General features: G+C 41.5%; 1 protein-coding gene across 1 annotated transcript; it reads right to left on the bottom strand.

The window, feature by feature from the left end:
- Positions 1–293: 293 nt before the first annotated feature.
- Positions 294–18,385, bottom strand: LOC116726530 (laminin subunit alpha-3-like). Its single transcript, XM_032573309.1, has 29 exons — positions 18,279–18,385; positions 16,933–17,129; positions 16,723–16,839; positions 16,481–16,635; positions 15,446–15,545; positions 15,262–15,361; positions 15,045–15,161; positions 14,795–14,956; positions 14,530–14,681; positions 11,627–11,833; positions 11,377–11,525; positions 11,125–11,287; positions 9,985–10,112; positions 9,743–9,893; positions 8,879–8,983; positions 8,658–8,791; positions 8,466–8,583; positions 7,019–7,150; positions 6,788–6,930; positions 6,591–6,698; positions 6,418–6,499; positions 4,668–4,780; positions 4,373–4,553; positions 3,099–3,248; positions 2,768–2,927; positions 2,548–2,678; positions 2,360–2,453; positions 2,178–2,279; positions 294–2,103 (listed from the first exon to the last, which is right to left on the bottom strand). Exons 1-29 carry the CDS (start codon positions 18,280–18,282, stop codon positions 1,958–1,960), a joined length of 3,801 nt encoding a protein of 1,266 aa, XP_032429200.1. The 5' UTR covers positions 18,283–18,385; the 3' UTR covers positions 294–1,957.
- Between the last annotated feature and the right edge of the window lie 1,587 nt (positions 18,386–19,972).

Genomic DNA, 19,972 nt, shown 5'->3' with positions numbered 1-19,972 from the left:
AGAGTCTGCTCGCCAAAGCTAGCCTGACTGCCATTAAGTACCGAGATGAGATCCTCAGACCCCTTGTGAACGGTTGGCCCTGGGTTCCTCCTAATGCAGAACAATGCTAGACCTCATGTGGCTGGAGTGAGTCAGCAGTTCCTGCAAGATGAAGCCGTTGAAGCTATTGACTGGCCAGCCCGTTCCCCACACCTGAACCCGACTGAGCATCTGGGACATCATGTGTGGTCGCACCAGACTGACGACTTTTATCATTCAGTTTTTGGTTTTAAAGAAAAGAGAAAAACGCTAAATCAAGAAATTTTTTTAAATTTATTTACTGCTTATTGTGACAGGCCTAGATTGAGCTATCCATAGAGACACTGATTTTAAAGTTACGGCTACTTACTATTTATTTGATCTATCAGCCATCCGCTGCTTTTATACATACTGCATTTTACCACTCCTTTAAATGAATCTATTTTCATTAATAAAGACACACAAGTACTAAATTTCACCCGTCTTTCCTATCTTGCATTTCTAACGGCAGCTCCAGAGCAGACAGCTGGGACTCCATAATGAGCCTTAAAGGCTAAATCTGGTGTTATTGTCATTATGGACCCAAAATTCGTTGTGAGCCTCCTGCTCTCATGTTGAGATCAGACGGAGGCGAACTGGCCGCAGTCTGTAAAGTGAAGCACTCCATCTGATGGCCAAATGTAGAGCAGCAGGCTGAAACGAGACGAGCCGATCTGGTTCCTGTCAACTGGCTGCGAACCAGAGCTCTACAGGCAAGTTTGTAGATTTTATGTATTCATAGCACAAAACAGAACCACTCGTATGGCTGGTTTAAAAAAAAAAATTAACTGTTTATTTAAGTTTTACCAACAGAAGGCAAGAGTCACTTCACCATGATCTTCACCATGCCGTATTAAAGCTCTAAAATTAGTTTTGAATACATTAGCAGGGGACTGAATTTAATAAACATTCATTTTCCTAACAGGCTGTGCTTGATTAGCTCATGCAGCCTTTTCAGAGCGTTTCTCTTGGTGCAGTTTTGGCTCTTCATTGTTTGTTCTGCATAAGTGTCATGTTAAAGTCAGTCTCTGCATAAAGCTTTAGGAGCTTAATAGTGTGTGATAGTTTTGTTCATGAGTGGTGGCAGGATGGACGGACGGGAGTGTTGGAGCGTCGTCTGCAGGGGAGCCGAGAAAAAAGAAAAAAAAACAAGGCTCTCACTTTACTAGTTCGCCTAGTGCAGAATAGTACTTTAGCCCTTTACTGTACATGTTTTTTAATTTTCCTCGGTGCATGAACACATGAGTTTTCCTTTGAGAAAACTTCACAAAGAACCTAAATTGAGTAAAATAATAAAGTGGAAATGGGTGACCGTACACGCTGACGTTTATGGACTATAGTACTGAAATGTAAATGTTGGTCAATTTTATGGTTTCTTGTACCGAAGGACACTCACTGGCAGGAAAACGATGCTGGTTATAGGGGTTTATTGTATTATTTATTGTTTATCGTGATAAATTTGTTCTGATAAGAATTTTGTTTATTGTTGTAAACCGCCTGTATTGTCCAGATTGTTAGTTTTAGTATTTTCCCCACTGTTTGTTGGAGAAAAAAAGTATTTATTGAGACGGTGAGAGTACCAATAAATACGGTGAGAGTATTAGTACCAATAAATGTAAAAATATGACTGAATGCAGTTATTGTGTGCAGCTTAGTGATACAAATCACACTTCTTTGTGTGACTGGTGTCCTAAAGAAGTATATTAGCAACTAATGTTTTTCAAAAGCTGGATTTGTGTTTGTGGGGTAATGTTTTCCGCGTCATGCAGTCACTGAATTCCTTATCACAATAGTACCACAAAATGTTGCGACTTTAAGTCCATATCACCCCCTCATAGTTGGTAAGACTCGTCGGGACTTGGTTCTGCTGACGTTCAGACAGCTGTGTGTGTAGACGCCATCAGCCTGCTGGGCATCTGTTCATGCTCACAACCCCAACCACCTCAGATTCAGTCTCAAGTCCAAGAGGCTTCCCGTTGATTTTCAGGAGTCGCAAGCAGCCCACAAACGGGGACGACACCGGGACGCCGTGTCGATGTGTTGTGCCTGGCACAAGAGGAGAAAAATACCTTTGGTAAAGGTCATTTAGCTAAAGCTCATTTTGTTTTCGAGAAACGCACCTCCGATGTAGAGCGTTGGGTACGGGCCGGACGTGGAAGAGTGCGTTTTCTGCTTGGACTCCGAGTCCACCACTAGTTCGATGACAGACCGCTGTTTGGACACTGAGAGAAAACGACTGAGGAATGAACAACATCTGGCCAGTTTGTGTGTGGATTTTAACGCAACGCAACGGTAGGCCTACCTGTAACCGCATGAAACTTTCCATCACAGAGGCTTTCACGAGGCGCCACCGTCACACTGATGGGACCTGTAGGGTCATTCAGCTCGACACCCACCTGGATCGACATTACGTGTTCATCATCTTGTAACGGCGTTTCTTTATGAGCAATTACATATGCAAATTAGCCAACGAGAGCAAGGAATTATTACCCCGTTTTCCATTAAGTACACATTAAGGCTGCTTGTGCTGTCGCTTCGAAAATGGAAGAGGAGACCTGTACGGTGCTGAGGGCGCATCTCAAAGGACAGCACAAACTGAGAACCATCGGTGAAGAAGTTATCTAGAGAGAAAAAAAAAAAGATGTGTGTGAGAATACGTTGCTATGGAAGCAAAGCAGCAGAACGGGACCAGTAAAATACGAGGACAGACCTAGGAGGACGTGACCTCCGCCAAAGAAGGTCCCCGTTTCTGTGAGCCCGCCCAGGCAGGGCAGGATTTCACGGCTGGAATCAGGAGCGGGAGCAGCAACGTTATTCATTTTGAAATCCCGTAAACAGCCGATGACGCTGTCTGCGGGAATGTCGTGTCCCTGAGGAGCCAAAGAGAAAAGGCCGAGGTCATCTTTTTATACGCCCTCGGAAACATTTGACCTTTCATATAAACATGTTTGTTGTTTTTTTTTTTGTAGTTTTGTTGCAGTGGTCAGTAGGAAAATACAAATCAATAGAGAATGGTAGCTTTGCTCAAGTTTGATATGAACTTTAGCTGTCTTCTTTTTCGGATGCCCTCCCAGGTACACAGGGTTGCGCAGCCGTAAAGACGATCCCTCGTTGCCGGGCAGCTGTCCGTCGGGGACGCGCACTCCGTCGACCAGCAGGTGAAAAGTGCTGTTCTCCACGCTGAACTCAACCTGCGCACACACAAACGGTCTGAATAAGGTCACATCTTTGCATGGACTTTGACTAGGACAGTCCAAAATAAACCAAAAACCCTTCATTTTGGTGTACAACTCACATTTGGAAGCACACAAAGACAATACCCATCAGAATTTTCAAGTGAAAAGGAGAATCACCACCATCATGTTTTAGTATGTTGTTTATATTTTTCTTTTAAAGACTATAGTAGTTTTACAGAAGATGTAACATCAAACTTGTGTCTCGTTGGTGAGCAGAATGTCTCCCCAGAGGTTCAGGGGATCATCAAGACCGATTTTGAAACGCTGCGTTGTGGTACTTTAGAAATTGCTCTGTGTGTGTTTTCCTTGATAAGCTGTCGTTTCGCCTTTGGAGTAATTTAATAGTAGGGGGCCAAGTCCTGGGAAGGTCCACTGTTCTTTCAGTTTATAGATAATGTCTGCAGTCTCAAAGCCTACAGAAAGGCTTCCTAACTTTCCTTGATCCCCATCTGTTCCTAAAATGTCTTTAGATCGCTTCATGATATGTTGTTTTTTTCTATTTAAGTGATTTTAGTCATTTTGCTTGAAGTAACAGTGTTAGTTAATTACAGTTAGCTCATGTTCAGACAGATAGATAGAGAAGACAGCAAACCAGTGACACATTAAGAAGCACTCTACGGTAAAAAGGGCAGAGGTGGACTACACTTGGCACGTTGGACTTTCTTGTCGTGCTCAGCTTGGTCCTGCACTCAAACGAGTCGTCACCTGGATTCATGAATTAGGTTTGCTTTGATTGCTCCTTAATGCCCTTTGACACCGACTCGTTTCCTCTCTGGAACAGAAGGACTCGGTGGTTCACCTCACCGCTCACACGAGTTTAACCGCAGCTGCATTAAAGCCATTTTGAAGAAGGTGTCCTCCATCTTGGCCTGCTCTCTTGCTGGAGAAATCCTTTGCTTTTTCATGGAGGTGAAGAGCTTTTTTTTTTTTTAAAGGTTTTAATGCTGACTTTTACACAAAATTTGTCATCTCAGCTCCCTTTGTCACGTTGATGTCGCATCGATTACACTGTAATTAATTAGTCATGCCAGTACACTTTCCATCTCTTTTGCAGTCAGGCTTTAGCCTCTCATCATTACCATGTGCCAGCCCCCGTCGTTGCTCTTCCTCTTGTGCTGGATGACTCTGTTTTGTCCGAGCGACAGCCTGATCTTTCCGTTAGCCATGTAGAGAGCCAGGCGGGGGACGGCCCCTCTTCCTGCTACATGAAGGATCAGCCCTTTGGATGAATTAGTTTTTATGTGAAGAGAGAAGTGAGGCCTGAGATACACAAAGACGATGCGTTAGTGGGATCCCTTCGTGTCTGTGTAGATGGATGAATCAGGGTATAGACGGTTGGCTGTTATACATACAAAGTGATGCGTTGCATTATACCTGTAGTTAAGTTCTTCTTCAGGGAATGTGTAGCTGAGCCAGCTAGCTTCAGAAAACTGGTGTTCATACTGAGCTTGTTGACGTCTGCAGTGGGCGCCAGCCAAACTCTGAAACTAACACAGAAGACAAGCAGAAGATGTAATAAAATGGCTAAAATTAAAGTATCAAGAGATGCAGAGAAAAGAAGTTGACGTGTATCTCAATTAGCGCTAAAATCCAAACATGTGATACAGGAACTCCGACTTGCATCATTTATGTAAAGGGGACATGATGTAAAATGGCCCACTTGTTAGTTTTATATCACATCATAATGTTATTCCCTCATTAAAAACATAACTAAAGTGTTCCCGTGATTTGCTCATCGATGTTTGAGAAATTCCCGAATCTCCCGTGACAACCACTCAGGGGTGCCTAAACGCTTGCTCCCACAAAGCTCCGCCTTGGAGCTGCAGTCTCCGCCTGAGCTTCCTCACTACGTAGCAACCCTCCCCCGCAACTCAACCACTCAGCTCCTCCAGACTAGCGGCAGCAGCAACTAGCAAACAGCTGGTGGTACTGCACATCTACTGAGCTCATTATACGAACTACTTCTCAACCCAACTCTCCTAAACCAGTAAACAGAATCATGAAGTAGCATTGATTGAAATTACATGCTGAAGGCGGAGTCTCGGAAAGAGCTTATTAAAGAGACAGAACCCCAATTTCAAGGTGTCACATCACAAAGTCAAATTTATTTTATGTCATGCTTGATATGTTAAGCAGCTTTATAGCAAATTATGGTAACATACTTGATTGTGCTATAAAATGACACAATTTGCCTGGAAAATACATAATACCACTCTATTAAAGGTGCATATATAAGTTTAATTTAAAAATATATTTTTTACATATTTATTGAAACAGTCTCTATCTTGTGACAGTATAGTATGAGGTTGATAGTCTGTGAAAAACAAATCAAGCTCCTTTTCCTTCTCCAAGGAAAAGGAGAAGGAAAAGGAGAAATGGTGTTCATACTGAGCTTGTTGACGTCTGCAGTGGGCGCCAGCCAAACTCTGAAACTAACACAGAAGACAAGCAGAAGATGTAATAAAATGGCTAAAATTAAAGTATCAAGAGATGCAGAGAAAAGAAGTTGACGTGTATCTCAATTAGCGCTAAAATCCAAACATGTGATACAGGAACTCCGACTTGCATCATTTATGTAAAGGGGACATGATGTAAAATGGCCCACTTGTTAGTTTTATATCACATCATAATGTTATTCCCTCATTAAAAACATAACTAAAGTGTTCCCGTGATTTGCTCATCGATGTTTGAGAAATTCCCGAATCTCCCGTGACAACCACTCAGGGGTGCCTAAACGCTTGCTCCCACAAAGCTCCGCCTTGGAGCTTTGTGGGAGCAAGGCTTTGTGCACTTATGCACATGGTAATGTGCTAATACATGGCAATGTATTAGCACATTACCATGTGCTAATACTAGAAACAACCAATCAGAGCCAGGAGGAGGGTCTTAGAGCTGTCAATCATGCCTGTGTGCACACAGTTTCACCACCCTCGCGTGTGTAATCAGGGTAACCTTAGAGAAAAAAAAAGTGCAACCTCCCTAACAGGGTTATGTCTGGGGCAGATGATTTTTTAAAAATCTCTAGTTTGGCTTTATTTACTGGAGTTTAAACAATGGGGGTTGGAAGAACGGTCATTTTAAAAAGCTCCGTTTATTCTTTAAGATTTCTGCAACCAAAACACACCTTTAAACTGCACCAACCAGGGAAAACGTCTTCTGCGTGCGACAGTGAACTGAGATCAGCGGGGATAAACTGAGAGTCATTCCTGCAAAATATTACACAACCTTTAAATACCATCATAAGTCTTTTGCATAAAGCATGTCGAATAAGTCACTTTATTTATGAAATTTTCCAACCTTCTTGTATAAAGGTTAGCAACGCAGCCTTTAAATTTCTCTTCTTGCCGTGTGATAGGAGGTGCTTGTTTCTGAATCACATTCACATTATCAATGGTGAGACCCAGCCTAAGAAAAAATTAAATAAATAAATAAAGTGTAAAAGTAACATTTCATTTGCACTAAGCCTAAGATAATAAGAGGATGACGTCACCTACCCTGTTGGCCTCCCCTCTGCAGAAAGGTAATGCCAGGCTCCATCATTGTACCTTTTCCCAGATGTTAAGGTATAATTATACCCCCTGAATATTATAAAGCCATCAGCGAGGGAGAGCTGGAGGTCACGACCGGAGGTGAAGCTCTGCGGAGAGAATATTACAAACATCCTGATTTTTTTTTATCCTTTTTGTCGTGGTTGAAAAGATGAGCGCCGGCAGCGGGGTGTTTACCTGTGAGCCGCAATTAAGCAGAACAGCATGCCTGGTTGTGCTGCTGAAGCCCAGAGACACTCTGGACTGTCCGCTGCAGACAAACAAGGAATCGGCAGGAAGAGCCGAATACACTGTGGCCGCACGAACGCCCTGCACAAGCCAGACACAAGCTGATGCTAGAGCTCGGGGCGACAGGTTCCCCGTCTGCCCACAAACAAATTAGTTGATGTGGAAAGGGAAATAAAAAAGACCAAACCAATTTTAAGCTTTAAAAATTGAGGCTAGGATGAATGGCAGTGTTGTTGATGAATCTGTCAAATCACAAATTTCATGTCTCTACGATGAAGTAAAGTCATAGCAGAGGGTCTTTTGAAAGTTGATAGGTGGCGCTGTTGAGCCGTTTTTTTTGTGCAATTTTTGCGACAACCTTAAAAATTTCACACAGGCTGTATGCATCCACCAAGTTTGGTGAGTTTTTGAATATAATAAAGCCCCCCAAAAGCCCACTGTATAGGGGGGCAGAATCGTAGTAATGAAAACAATAGGCCTTCGCAGCGCTTCGCTGCTCGGGCCTAAAAAAATATTTACGATAAAGCTTTCAGTTGATCATCATTAGCTGAAACTTATCGAGACGACAGTAAATGTCAATTATGCACAATAAATGCCCAACACTATTTGAATTGAGTTGAGTTGAATTGTGTCTACGTGGCACACTATCAAGCTAACCTTTAAAACAATAATAATTTCTCAGATTAATGAGGGGCTTTTTTGCTTGATTTAAACCGGCGTTTCCCAATTCCGGTCCTCAGGCCTCCCTGCTCTGCATGTTTTAGATGTGCCTCTATTCCAGAGCAGCTGATTCCAATGATTGCATGACCATCAAGTGCTGCAGAAACCTGTTGATCACCCATATATTCAATCCAGGTGTGTAGCAGAAGGGAAACACCTAAAACATGCAGGGCAGGGAGGCCTGAGGACCGGAATTGGGAAACACTGATTTAAACCAAGACGTGTAGAAAAAAATCTGAACACTCCCATCATGTTATCATATGTCTGCCTTGCATTGATGTATGAAAATACGATATGTGATGTAAATACTGCTCCAGTATCACCATTGTACGAATCTGAAATTTTGGCAATCTGATCTCCAGTTCAGCCACGACGCCTCAGATCTTATCATGGTAATGTCGCTGGTGTTGTTACGTTGAACTTTTATAACTGAGACAAAAATACATGTTACATGTAACTGTTTCATGTAAAATAGGTTTTTAGAAATGCTAACACATGCGGCAAGATAAACACAGTGACAGCAACTTAAGTTCCAGGTTTTGGCTGTGCTAATGCACCCAGTAGGAAACTGTCAATCTTAAAAATTTATTTCAGAAAATTTGTGTTGCTCTTGGAATTACTGCACAATGAAATGCTGTTGACCACACCGATCGCTGTTTAAGCATGTTTGGTTTACCAGTAAGGAAACCGGGCATCCACAACCGACACCAACTGTCTTGTTGTACTCGACGAACTCTGCGTCTGCCGTCACGTGATCCACACATCCTCTCAGTGGGGCTGCTGTGATGTTGTGTCTGATGATAAGAGGAGCAAAACCAGCTGAGGAAGCCAGTCTAACGAGACGATGCTGTGATATCTGCTGTCTTACCTCCATCTGAGCCAGGCTGGCAGGCCTCCCATGTACCACCACGTGTAGTTAGTCTGAAAATGATCTGTGTGGATCTGCTCTGACCCGTAGCGCACGACAAATCTGTCGGCAATCATGACCGCAAACGTCTGCTCCTAAGATCGACGAGGAATACAAAATGAGGCACAGCGTGCGATGTTGTTGCGTTTCGGATCCACAATCCAAATCTAAGAAAATCTTACAAACAGAGAAACTTGAGCTGAACTCTGGTTTCTGAGCTGCCGGCCGCCTTGTTGACCTTCAAGCACCAGGAAGTCTCTTTCTACACAGACACAGAAAAAGGACTCCTGGAAATAAAACAAAAAAACACCAGATGTGTAACTTGCAGAAGTATTCATTTCCCTTGGACTTTTTCCACATTTTTCATCTTTAAACCTTAAAGTATTTTATAAGGATTTCATGTAATAGACCAACACAATGTGACACATTAACATGAGGTGGAAGAAAGATGATCCGTCTATCCATCCATCCAGTGGCGACCCCAAAGGAAGGGTCAGAGGGGCCATGGGCCCACCATAGAAAATGCTGGCCACCCCATTGGCCACCCATTGGAATATCCATACAAAAGCATACGGAGTCATCTTCAATCAAGACATAAATGTAACCCCCCCCTCCAAAAAAACATATACAGTATGTGTATATATGTAGCTATTTCTTTAGCTATGCCACCCCAAAATTTTCCATCTATCCATAATCTCCAGCAGTCATTGACAATTTTGCCCAAACAAGGCAATACAGACACACACCAGACAAACAACCATACTGTATTTTTCAGATTTTAACAACATAATCAAGAGTCCTTGCATCCATTCACACCTCCACCAGTTCAAGCAACCATTAAACCCTACATGTGTATTTTTGGACGGTGGGTGGAGCAGACCCCTTGCAGTCATTAGGGGGACACGCAAACTCAATTCAGACAGAGTTAAGTTTGTGGTATAAATACGACAATCTGTGCAAAATTAGTATGAAAACTTTTGCAAGGTACTATAGAGCTCTAACTAATCGATATTTGTCTTCAGTTTATGTTAGTAACAAACACATACTTCATTTCCGATGCAGAACAAAAGGGCGTTTGTCTCTCGGCTGCTCGTGTTGAATCTGAACAGCCGTCGTTTCATCTTCTGCGGCTCCTTTAAGAAGGCCATGCGGTAACCTGTCCCGTCATAATAATCACATAACTCTGTCTGAGGGATTCTGAACAGATAAAAATAATATCTTAATCATTTTCTTTGTTTTCATTCTCCTTTTCTTCAGACAGCCACGGCTATTTATAAACCAGTCTTACTTTGCAGTGCTCTGCTTTGTCTGCATGTTGACAGCACGCCTGTAGTTGAAGAGGTTGACAGGGATGTCGTTGATGTAGGAAAGTTTCATCGCTCCTCTGAGCTTAGGGTACCGCAGCTCCTCTGGAGGCTGAAGAAGAGGGAGAATTTAGAAAAGAGGCAGAAAAATGCCTTGAAACACCATAAACAGGCCTCAGATGATGGGGCTGAAGACTTGTCTGGCCTCTCCAACTCAAAATCGCTGTGCTCACAGGAATTTCTTTCCATTAACCTTTTAGCCCGAGGCATCTGAAACTACACTGCGCTCATTCCTGTCACGAGAAAACAACTGTCAGCCTATAATTGTTCCATTTCAGCCCAAAGCAATGACCGTCATAGTATGTCAGATAAATGCTCCCTGCCGGGGAGAAGGAATATAGCGATGGCAGAAGAGAGGAAATAATGGAATACATAATGCAGAGAGTTAATCTTTAGTAATCTTAGTAAGCATACTTTAGGAGAAAGAGCTCTATATCAATTCAAATGCATTAGACTTTCTTTTCCTTGATGTAAATACCCTTAGGCGTTGGAAATTTTCCTTCCCAAATTAAAATCCTAAATAAAAAATTAGCAACTGATTAGGGCCCCCTGCTGGCCTGGAGACCTCAAGCGACCTTACATTCACACAGGACAAGCTACTTAGTGAACATCCTGTAAGACGCTTATGACCTATGTTAACTGACTCATAATTTCAAGCAGTTTTTGCAAATTCCTGTATATAGATTGTTTATGGAGCACAAAAATCTTCAACATGACATTGTTGTCATTTGGGCCATAGTGTCAGATGCAAAGGGTGGAACTAATACAGGGGGGAAGCATTAAAAAAATATAACTTATCTATCAAATACGAACATGTTTTCACTTTCCCGTCTACAGGTTTGTTTCATTTTAGTTTCGTTATTAATACGTAGACACCGATCAGCATCAGATCTGATATTTTATGATCCTTTAAAGAGACTGAAGTTATTATACTCTGCATCTTAACGTGAATCAGTACGTATGAAGGGCACGTTTTGTCTCATAGGAAGTCATTTCCTGTGAATACTGTTGTGAAAAGTAAAAATATTGAAAAACAGAATATGAAAATAAAAAAAACTTCTTACGTTGAACTCCTCGGGATAGCCTCCCACGTAGAAAACGGCACGCTGTGAGTCAAGGCTCATCATGCTGCTCGTCGTGTTGGGTAGATTCTGTTTGGGAGGGAGGCTGACGGGTTTCTGTGATGTGACGTTTTTTGTGATGCCAACTGTAGCATCTTGGTAAACTCTGGAAAATAAAACCAGCATGGCGGTTTCACCACCAATCGATCCACATTCGCTTTAAGTGCATAAGAAGCTTCTGTCTTGTGCATTTACCTTTGGAAGACGATCCTGTCAAAATAAGAGGAGTTTATTTTGCCCGTTGATATTTGACTGGTTTCTATCTCATGAACAACTCCGCCCAACTTATAAAGACAAATCAACGTTGTGTTTCTGATGACCATCGCAAAGTAGTCTCCAAAGGTCTGGACATCAACAGAAGCATAAATCAGTATGCATGTATTGATAACGTCTGCAGAACTTATTTGTTAGAGGAATTTTTTGTGCTGGAAGAGTGAGAACTCACATCTCGGTTACCCAGATAGAGAACAAAGTGGCTGTTTTCATCTCTGTGTTTGTGCTGCCGCCGCCTTCGCCGCCTTACTGCGGTCGGCTCTCCGTGGTGGAGATTGAGCAGCAGATCAACGGCTGTAAATGCTTTTATGTCCTCCAGGTTTCTCGGAGGGTGGAGCTCAATGTGGCTCTTTCCATTAAAGGTGGTGGCAAGAGACAGCTGCGAAAAGATCCAAACAGTGTTCCAAGTCTTGACTGAAAGCATTTCACACAGGGCTGTGCAACTACGATTCTCGAGTATAATCATCAAAATCAGGACTGGGTTCGGGAAACTAACCCTGCTTTAAGTATTTGTGAGGGGAAAAAAAGGTTAACGTTGAAATTAAAAGGAAAAAAATATATATTTTTGGCAACAGTTAACAAAACTTACATATTTTAAGCTTTAGTGCAGGGGTGTCAAACTCAAATACACAGTGGGCCAAAATTTTAAATTGAACAAAGTCACGGGCCAAGGTTGAACAAATGAATCTTTTAATATGGACCCAAACAAGTTTTGATTTAACAATAAATATTGAACAAGCTAGGCTTATATAACTTAAAAGTGCCGGCGTGCAAAATTGAGTTGCTAAAAATAATAATAAAACATATAAATGGCATATTAAATAAAATTTAAATAAAAATTTAATGCCTCCTTTCTGAGGTAAATGCCAAAATTAGCTTCGTACACAGGCTAATAAATTTGAAAATAAAATAACATAACAACTATGAATAAATCATTAAATAAACTATGAATAAACCATTCAGGCCTTGGAGTAACAAGAAAAGGTGCATAGAAAACTTATTTATTGCTCATTTTGCGACACACTGATCTACTCTGATGCGGCCAAGTCAGATACCTGGCATCTTTTCTTGGATGCCAGTTCATCAATGTCGGGGCTCAGGGTTTGAGCTGAGGAAACCTTCATTATCAAACAAAGATGTTCGTCAGTCAGACGTCTCCTGTGAGACGGTTTCGTCATCTTCACTGAGGAGAAAAGTTGCTCACATACATATGCAAACAGATATTCTGTCTCCCACCTGTCCAGAAAAGTTCTATTTTCTGTCTTTCTTTTTGCCACTTTTTGGTAGGGTAACACAGTGACAGCTGTAGTTTCAGGTCGCAGTGTGGTTTGGGGGAGAGGCCCGGGGATGCGGGGCGCGCCGGGGCTTTCAACCGAAGGAGTGCGCAAGAAGACCGATCACCACCTTCCTAATACATCCATGTCCGCTACCATAAGTGCTACTGACACAGAGGAGGAGGCGTGTCTGCCTCTGTCCTGATTGACGTGCCAAAAAACAGCAGAGCATTATAGGATTTGTAGTATACGCGGTGAATGCGGCGTCACAGCGTTGCCACCGTTGCCACCGTATAATACCGGCGGGCCGGCTCTAATATTAATTTGAAATTGCCTCGCGGGCCAAATATAATTACACTGCGGGCCAAATTTGGCCCGCGGGCCAGAGTTTGACACCTATGCTTTAGTGTATCTATTAACTTTGGTATCTTTTCACTGGTTAATCTATTCCCCCTCATTTAGTCTAGATCCAGATTAGGTGATCCAGATTAAAACTTCTTCTGTCTTAAAACTACAGTTTAAAAAATAAAAACATTGTGGTGGTTCTTGGAAAGGCAATTTCATGAACCTTTAAAATGTCATCACTTTAGCTGTAGATGGTGTGGCGGGTAAGGAGGCAATCACCAGTGATCTTGTGTGAAATACTCAGAAGTAAAGATCAGAAACATAAGACAGGCTTAGGGATATTGCTGGTTTCTGATTGGAAATGTTTTAAATGTTTTGCTTTCATTCACAGAGGAAGAATATTAACGATGCACCGCCTCCAGCCTCCATATCATGTGTAAATAATTATCTGCTTCTGAGTTTAAAAAAAAAAAAAAAGTGCAGTTTAAAAGTTCAAAAAACAGAAATTGCACAAACTGCGACGGCATATTTGAGAAGTCGGTTCAGCCTCTGGAACCCACTAATCTGTATTTAAGACAAAATATCAATATCATGAGTTATGCTCTGCTTTATAACCTTTTAAAAGATTTCCACTTTAAAACTCCTGGATCATCTCCTTAAAGTCTTGGTTTAGACTGGTGTTTGTAATGATAAGGGACATTTGAAACCAATTAGAGATTGTTAGCACACCTAGCAAACCATGAGACTTCCCTTTGTTTTATTACAAGAGATATACAGTATTTGTCAGTTCATTTAAATCTTATGTACATTAAATGATTACTTTCAAACTCTTTCAAATGTGCAAACATGTAGGTGCTTTTGCAATCTGCACTCTCGGTTTAATCACCAGAGCGCTTGGGGGGGCCCCTGCTGGCCTGGAGGCCATTGGCAGTGGCTGAATTTTCTGATTCCTTGCGCCAACATTGCTAATGCAGGTTCTACTATGCATTTGATTTAAGGAGAAACTGACATTTGTCATTGTTCATTTTTGAGAAAGGCTATTACTGCAAGCTGTCATTGCTTTTTAGACATAGTGAATGAATAATGTTATAACTTTCCCAACTGGATGCCCCCTCTTTGAGTCCATGATAGTTGAATTTTCGTAATGTGAAGCTCAAAATATCTGAGTAAAAATTGGACAACAAAATGAAAAAATAAAATGTAATCAGGTTGTAATAAGCCAGTAAAAAAAAATATGTAATTTGTTTTATCTTTCCGGACAACACTTCTGTATGAAATCTAAAATGAAATATAAGAGTGTAAAGTCTTCAGAGAAGCTTTTGAACATTTTTGATTCTCAGTAAGTCCCAATATAAACGTTTACCAAGAGTAACAACATTTCTATCACAAACATCTATTCCTTTCAGGAGCTTAAATAAAAGCCCTCCGATAAGAAAGAGAAAACAACAACACTTACCCTGTTAACAAAGCTTCTTGTCTCATCTATGATGTCCTTGATCCTCTGTATGCTCTCTGTTACGTTGGCAGACGGAGACGTGTTTTCACCCAGAGCCTTAATTTGTTCAAGCTTGTCTTCCAAACCAGGCAGTGCTCCGTTCAACCTTTTCACTAACACCCCCCCCCCAAAAAAAACAACAACATTTAAATCAAATTGTTTGACTACAAACATATTTATTCCAGCTATTAATCAAACATCTAAATTGTTTTCCTGTCATGCGTACCAGCCCGGTTTGCATCAGTCAGAAAGTTTCCACTAAAGCTAGCTGAGGGGATTCGTCTCACTTCGAGGCTGATGTTACCGAGGCGCTCCTTTACTTTGCTGACTTTAGCGTTTACAGCAGAGGCTGTTATTTTCACAAACTCTAGAAGGTCATTGGTATCATCTGAAAGGAAGAAAAAAAAGAGACGGTGCTGTAATCCTATATAATCCATAAAATATATGTACTCTTACGTTTTGTAGGCTCCACAGACCTCTTTCAATCTGTTTGATGCTGCCACCAACGTCTAAGATGCTCGCTTTCAACGCTTCTGCCTTTTTCTCCTGCTTTTTCACGCTGTCCCTCTGAGCGTTCAGCACACGTGAAACCGCTGTGCAGAAGAAACGGAAGAGATTGGAGTTTCTGCACATTCAAACAGAGACGATAAACTCCACATGTGGCGGATGAGGCTTTTTTTTTTTTTCAGAGACTTTTGAGGCGCCGCCGAGTGTCGTCGGCTTCTGCGTGTAAATCAGCTGAAACGTCCTCCATCTCCTCAGCGCTGATGAGCAGACCTCCCTCCTTCACGTCCTAATTTATCATTTCAGGATGGCATTAATGCTGCTGATGAACGTTCAGACACTCATCAAGGGTTACTGATGGTGCTTCGGTTACCCTTAAAGCCTGATTTGCCGCCTGCGAGAGCCGGGCGACGCTGTCGTGAGCTCCAAAAATCCTGAGCAGCTCTCTGCTCTTGGCCACATTTTGAAGCACTCTGCAAGAATATTAAAGATATAATGTTGTTCAGTGTATTCTAAAAGTATCCATAGCCCCCCTTTCCACACATCTTACCACCTTACAGCCATAAATTCAATGTATTTTAATGGGATTTTATGTAATAAAACAACAGAAAGTAGCGCATATTTTGGAAGTAGGGATGCACTGATACCGATATCGATATTAATATTGCTTTTATGGCCAATAACCAATATTGTGTACATATTATACAGCTCTGGGTAAAAAAATAGACCACTGCACTGAATCCCATTGAAAACCTCCTGGTTACTCCACCAAATATTGATTTCTGAACTCTTCCTGAGTTAAAACATTAGTGTTGTTGCTTCTAAATGAATATTAACCTGTTTTCTTTGCATTATTTGAGGTCTGAAAGTGCCGCATCTTTTTTGTTATTTTTCACCATTTCTCGTTTTCTGCAAATAAATACTAAATTTATGCTTGGAATTTCAGAGACATGTTGTCAGTAGTTCATAGAATAAAATAATAATGTTCATTTTACTCAAACATATAGCTATAAAGAGTAAAGTCAGAGACTTTAAGTGGGCTCTTTTTTTTTCCAGAGCTGCATATGCAAACATTTAAATGGCAACAAGATGGAAATAAATATTGACTGTTAACATCGGTCCAGTTTTTTCATCGGACCGATACCGATATGTTAGAAATGACTAATATCAGCCGATACCAATGTCAGTGCTGATATATTGTGCGTCCCTACAGGAAAGTGAAAATAGAACTTTACAAAACTCATTGCAACTAAAAGTCAAAAAACTGAGGTTTGAATCGTTAGGGAAACGGTTTCCCACTATTCCACTTTGTCACTTTCCCCCTTTGTGTTAAATACATTGTGTTAAAAACTCTCGGGTGTCTTGACATTTAATTTGTGTCTTCCAATCCCACATGTTGCCCACATACTGCTGTAACTGAGATGCTGCAGCTCTCAGCTCCTCTGCGTGCTCCTCAGCCCGGGTCACGGCGTCCATCTGGGTCACACACTTCCGGGTCGCATTTAGCTTTGAAAAAAGCTCCAGTTTACCTCCGTCTACCTGAGCAGCAAGACTCTCCTCTTCCTGCGACGTGCACAACACGAGCTAAGTTTCACCGAAATCTGAAAATATGCGTTTTCAGTTGTGCCCCGTGAAAGGGAGTGTGCTTACATTTTTAATTTTCTGAGACATTAAAAGGGCGTCTTTAGTTTTCTTCATCGTATCGTAAATCCATTCCATCGCAGGAGGCGCCGTGGTTCGTTCTCTCTGCAGCTCAGCCAGAGCAGCCTGTAAAATAAGAGTGCAGAAAATTGCAACTCTCCAGACAGTAAATCTATAAGACTGCGTGTCAGGGGTATGCAACCCCTACCTGTCGATTACCTGCAGATTTTCTAGACCGGAGGCGCCGTTAAGGTTAAGCCTCTGTGTTTTCTCAACCGTCTCCTGAACAGATAACAGCTGCTCTGCCACTGCTGTCACAGAAACGTTTGAGGCCATCAGTACGTCTGCAGTCCACTTCAGAACATCCTGGACGGTTTGTGAGGGGTCGCTCGTGTAGGCTCTGATGTTCTCCAGCACTGACAAGACGACAGAAAATATTACATCGACTTACTCTTACTTACTTTCAACGTAGCAACATATAACAGGTGGCTATAAACAAGCAGAGTTAGCAAAATATCCAATAAAACACCCTAATATTTAGAGTCAAAGTGAAGTCCGTCTGGCAAAGAGTCTTTCTGCTGCTGTCGGTATCACTTTAACCTGGCGACATGAGTGTGAGGTTACGTAATATGAAGGTGTGTGTATGAAGCATAAACCTTGTATCTGTAATCACCATTATTTTTTAAGTGAGACAGGAAACAGTTCTTAAGTTACTCTGTTGTTTTGACTTAGTCAAAAAAGATTTTTTTATTGGGTTGGAAAACAAAATTTTGCTACAAAATCATTTAAGAGGTAATCATCAGTTGTAAATGATTTATGTGGAAGCATTTTAGGTTAATGTGAAAAAGTAAAAGCTGTTAAATGCAAAGAAGATACAAAGGATTAGTAAGCAGAGTGAAAATAGCAGCTGCAAACGGCGCCAGGTGCTTCACAGCTACGACTGTTTGTTTCTTTAATTAATCTGGGTTGCACTCAATTTTCTTTAAAATATTTCAACTTATCAAACCTAAACTGGACAAATTTACCAAAAGAGATTCTTTAAAACACTTTTTTAATCATTTACGATTTAACACAAACGGGACGGCCCTCAATATTATTTTGGCCTTGGGATCAGCAAACAGAGGAGCCATGTTGTACGCACTAGTCAAATGTGGACTGAATTATTCTACAATGTTTGTTATGCCATGCGTCGCCTCATCTTATAGGCTGGATGTGTTGTTTCACCCCTACCGACTGGACAGAGTTGGTAAATAACTAACTTTAGCTCTGACTTTTCTTCTGAATGCAGAAACCTCTTGAATATTTTTTTGCCAATTATTATTTACCACACACTTGCGTTACTGTTCAGCACAAGCCTTAGTTTGATTATAAGATTTTGCTTCAACACTGGGAATGCTAATGGCTCCTGGGTAGATTGAATAATCTTGTTTGCATCCAGCCTGCACAGCAATAATCTGACGCGGTGCAGGGGCACGCGCACGGAGACCAGCGAAGACACAAACCGAGCTCCTGTCTTCCTGTCCCGGCCTCAAAAAGCAACCAATAAGCAGATAACGATCTCTCACACATGCGGGCCCCCTCTCCTGCTCGCCGTCTGCTCCAGCCCCCTGAATGGCGAACCGTCTGTCTTTAATTTCCGCCATGATTTGCTCAGCGTCCTCCATCATCTGACTTTTCTGACCGTCAGAAAGAGAACTTGAGACGTCAGGTTTCGGTGAAGTTTGCTGCTCTGCCAAACCTGCCAAAGTAAATATTGGGACAATGTTCACCTTGACTAAACTTGATTTATTTATTTTTTTTCTTAATCAAACACTACAAGGAGTTTTAACCATTTGCTGTTTGGATGAGAGCCACTGCCTTGAAGAGAAGGTCTTGCACCTGGATTATGGTTCTGTTGACGTTCTTTAAGGCCTTCTCAAGATCCAAGATTATGTCAGGCATCTGCAACATTTTAGAAAAACAGTCTGAACAATATTGATCCCACCCCCATTTCACACTAATGTAAAATGTTCAAAGGTTCTGAAAAATCGCCTATGAAATATGCAACAAGTGACCAGAGGCCAACAGTGTTTTTAATGACACCTTGATGAAACACCTACTTTATTTAACATTAGAATCACGGATCAAGAAAGTGGGGATCAAATATTGCTGGCAAAGAAGATTTAGGGGAAAAAAAAGAAAATTGTTAAAATGTATTGATGACCTGGACCAAGTTTAGATGTTCAAAAATAAACTACTGGGTGTTGCTAGCAAATATTACAGAAGTGTTTCACTCTCTTGGAAATAAGCATTAAACGTTATGAAAGTATGCAACAAGTGACGGAGGTGTCACATGTTACCTTTGTTCTCCAAAAAACGCAAACTTTCACCAAATAATTTTGGTCTAGTCTCTCATACAAATATCGTAGTACACTTTAACTTCTTTTCAACAAGATGCAGCAGCTTGTTTTAAGTCAATAACTCTTTAATATTGATTTTAAAAAATTAGCAGTTCCATTGGTAGATACATTCACTTGTAATAAGACATTTTCCCATCTTACAAGTGAAATAATGTGCCAGTGATACTAGTATTTTTTCCAGATTAAGGAGTTATTGACTTAAACTCCTATGTCTTTCTGAAATGTTACTTTTAAGTTAGTTTATCTTACTTCAAAGCGTGCCATATTTTTACTAGAAACTAGGCCAAAATTACTTGGTAAGATTTTGCGTGTTTTGCAGGGTACAAATACAAATATATGTAAGTATTCAACTCTCCAGTACACATTAAACATATCTTTGCCAGCACAAGAGCATTAGCAAAACCCCCAACAATACCTGGTTGTATACTTTATGTCCTCCACTACGGTAGACCTCAGGTGGGTTAATGTCAAATAAAATCCACTGCATTTGGAACATGTTCATGTTCTGACTGCCAAATTTCTCCACTGGTACCTCGTTATTTTGGCAAGTCAGGTCATTTCCGACCAGAGCGATGTCTGCCTCGAGCTGCTCCACGTTTGGTTCCAGCCACCTCACAGCACCGATGTATCCATCGACTCGAAGCTGGTAATGATGGAGATGAATGCGCCCAGTTTTCATGGAGAACATTGCAGCGCGATGGGGGGAAAAATGGCCGAGGTATAAACTCCTGTAGAAAATGTTTTCAAAGGGAGAACCGAATGAGCCCGTACCTTCGTTTGCGAGGTGTCAGCCTCCAGCAGGCTCAGCCGGGGGAGGCCGTCGGTAATGTTCGGCACCAGCTGACGGAGCAGAGCCAGTC

Source organism: Xiphophorus hellerii, chromosome 9 (assembly GCF_003331165.1).
Source record: "Xiphophorus hellerii strain 12219 chromosome 9, Xiphophorus_hellerii-4.1, whole genome shotgun sequence".
In the NCBI taxonomy this organism is placed as follows: Eukaryota; Metazoa; Chordata; class Actinopteri; order Cyprinodontiformes; family Poeciliidae; genus Xiphophorus; species Xiphophorus hellerii.
This window is presented reverse-complemented; position numbering and strand designations above follow the sequence as displayed.

Excerpts from the sequence above, each read along its gene's own strand:
- LOC116726530 (XM_032573309.1), bottom strand. Across the intron at positions 16,840-16,932 it reads CCGGTCTAGAAAATCTGCAG|GCTGCTCTGGCTGAGCTGCA; the intron begins GTAATCGACAGG and ends CTTATTTTACAG. Across the intron at positions 8,584-8,657 it reads CCAGCCTGGCTCAGATGGAG|ACACAACATCACAGCAGCCC; the intron begins GTAAGACAGCAG and ends TCTTATCATCAG.